Raw genomic sequence first — 1,322 nt, 5'->3', positions numbered from 1 at the left:
GGGGCTGAGCCTGACCGACCTGCATGCACGCAAGCTTCGGATAGTGTCTGGGGAAGAAAAACAATTCTTCACTCTCGGGGAAGATAACGCAAGTTTGAGGGTAAACGAGAGGATAGACAGAGAGGGAATCTGCGGGGCCGTGTCACCCTGTGTCCTCAGTTTGGAAGCAGTCGTGGAAAACCCTTTCAGTATATTTCATGTGATCGTTACTATCCAGGATATCAATGACAATGCGCCGCAGTTTGACAGAGAATTTGTTGCCATAGAAATTGTCGAGTCCACGCCTCCTGGAGCCAGGTTCCCACTGGGTAGTGGCAGAGACCCCGACATTGGGACTAACTCGTTAAAAAACTACGAACTTACCCCCAATCCATTCTTCTCCCTTGTGGTGAGGGAGAGTCCTGATGGAACGAAGCAGCCAGAATTAGTGCTAGAGAAAACCTTAGATCGAGAAGAACAGAGATATCATCATCTGATATTGACGGCAGTGGATGGAGGGGATCCAGCACTATCTGGAAGCGCCCAGATTAAGATTAGCGTAATCGATGCAAATGACAACCCGCCAATATTCACCAAGGAGATATATGAGGTTAGACTGCTAGAAAACGTGCCAGAGGGCTCCTTAGCTTTGCAAGTGAAAGCTACTGACGATGACGAAGGTACAAACGCAGAAATTACCTATTCTTTCAGTGACATTGCAAACAGTGCACGCCATCTCTTCACTCTGGACTCCAGGACAGGGGACATCAAGGTTACAGGCCCCTTAGATTATGAAGAAGTGAAACATTACGAAGCAACTGTTGAAGGCAAGGACGGGGGCGGGCTGAGTACACACACCAAAGTGCACATACACATTCTAGACGTGAATGACAATGCGCCAACCCTTTCCCTCCTGCCTATCTTAAACCCTGTTCCTGAAGACTCGGTCCCGAGCACAGTTGTAGGTGTGATCCATGCTCGTGACAGAGACTCGGGGGATAATGGAGACGTGAGTTGCAACATCGATGGCGATACGCCTTTCAGATTAGAACCTTCATCAGAAAACACCTATAAACTACTAACAGCCAGTGATCTGGATAGGGAAAAGGTGTCTGCTTACAATATCACGATCACTGCCAGGGACCGGGGCTTGCCGGCACTGTCGAGCAACGTGGCGCTAGTACTGGAGGTGTCAGACGTGAACGACAACGCTCCCGTGTTCGAGGAGGCCGCCTACAGCGCCTACGTGGCGGAGAACAACGCAGCGGGCGCGCTGGTGCTGCGCGTACGAGCGCGGGACGCGGACGCGGGCGGCAACGGACGCGTGAGCTACTGGCTGGCGG

At 51.6% G+C, this 1,322-nt stretch overlaps 1 protein-coding gene across 1 annotated transcript; it reads left to right on the top strand.

Moving 5' to 3' along the window:
- Positions 1–7: 7 nt before the first annotated feature.
- LOC104501660 (protocadherin gamma-B7-like) lies at positions 8–1,314 on the top strand (the record flags this gene model as incomplete). Its single annotated transcript, XM_010145501.1, has 1 exon — positions 8–1,314. A coding segment is annotated over one exon (1,307 nt), but the record flags the coding sequence as incomplete, so codon positions are not given.
- Between the last annotated feature and the right edge of the window lie 8 nt (positions 1,315–1,322).

This window comes from Buceros rhinoceros, unplaced genomic scaffold (assembly GCF_000710305.1).
Source record: "Buceros rhinoceros silvestris isolate BGI_N320 unplaced genomic scaffold, ASM71030v1 scaffold28951, whole genome shotgun sequence".
NCBI classification, from domain to species: Eukaryota; Metazoa; Chordata; class Aves; order Bucerotiformes; family Bucerotidae; genus Buceros; species Buceros rhinoceros.
Note: the sequence above shows the minus strand (reverse complement) of the source record. Positions and strands in the feature narration are given on the sequence as shown.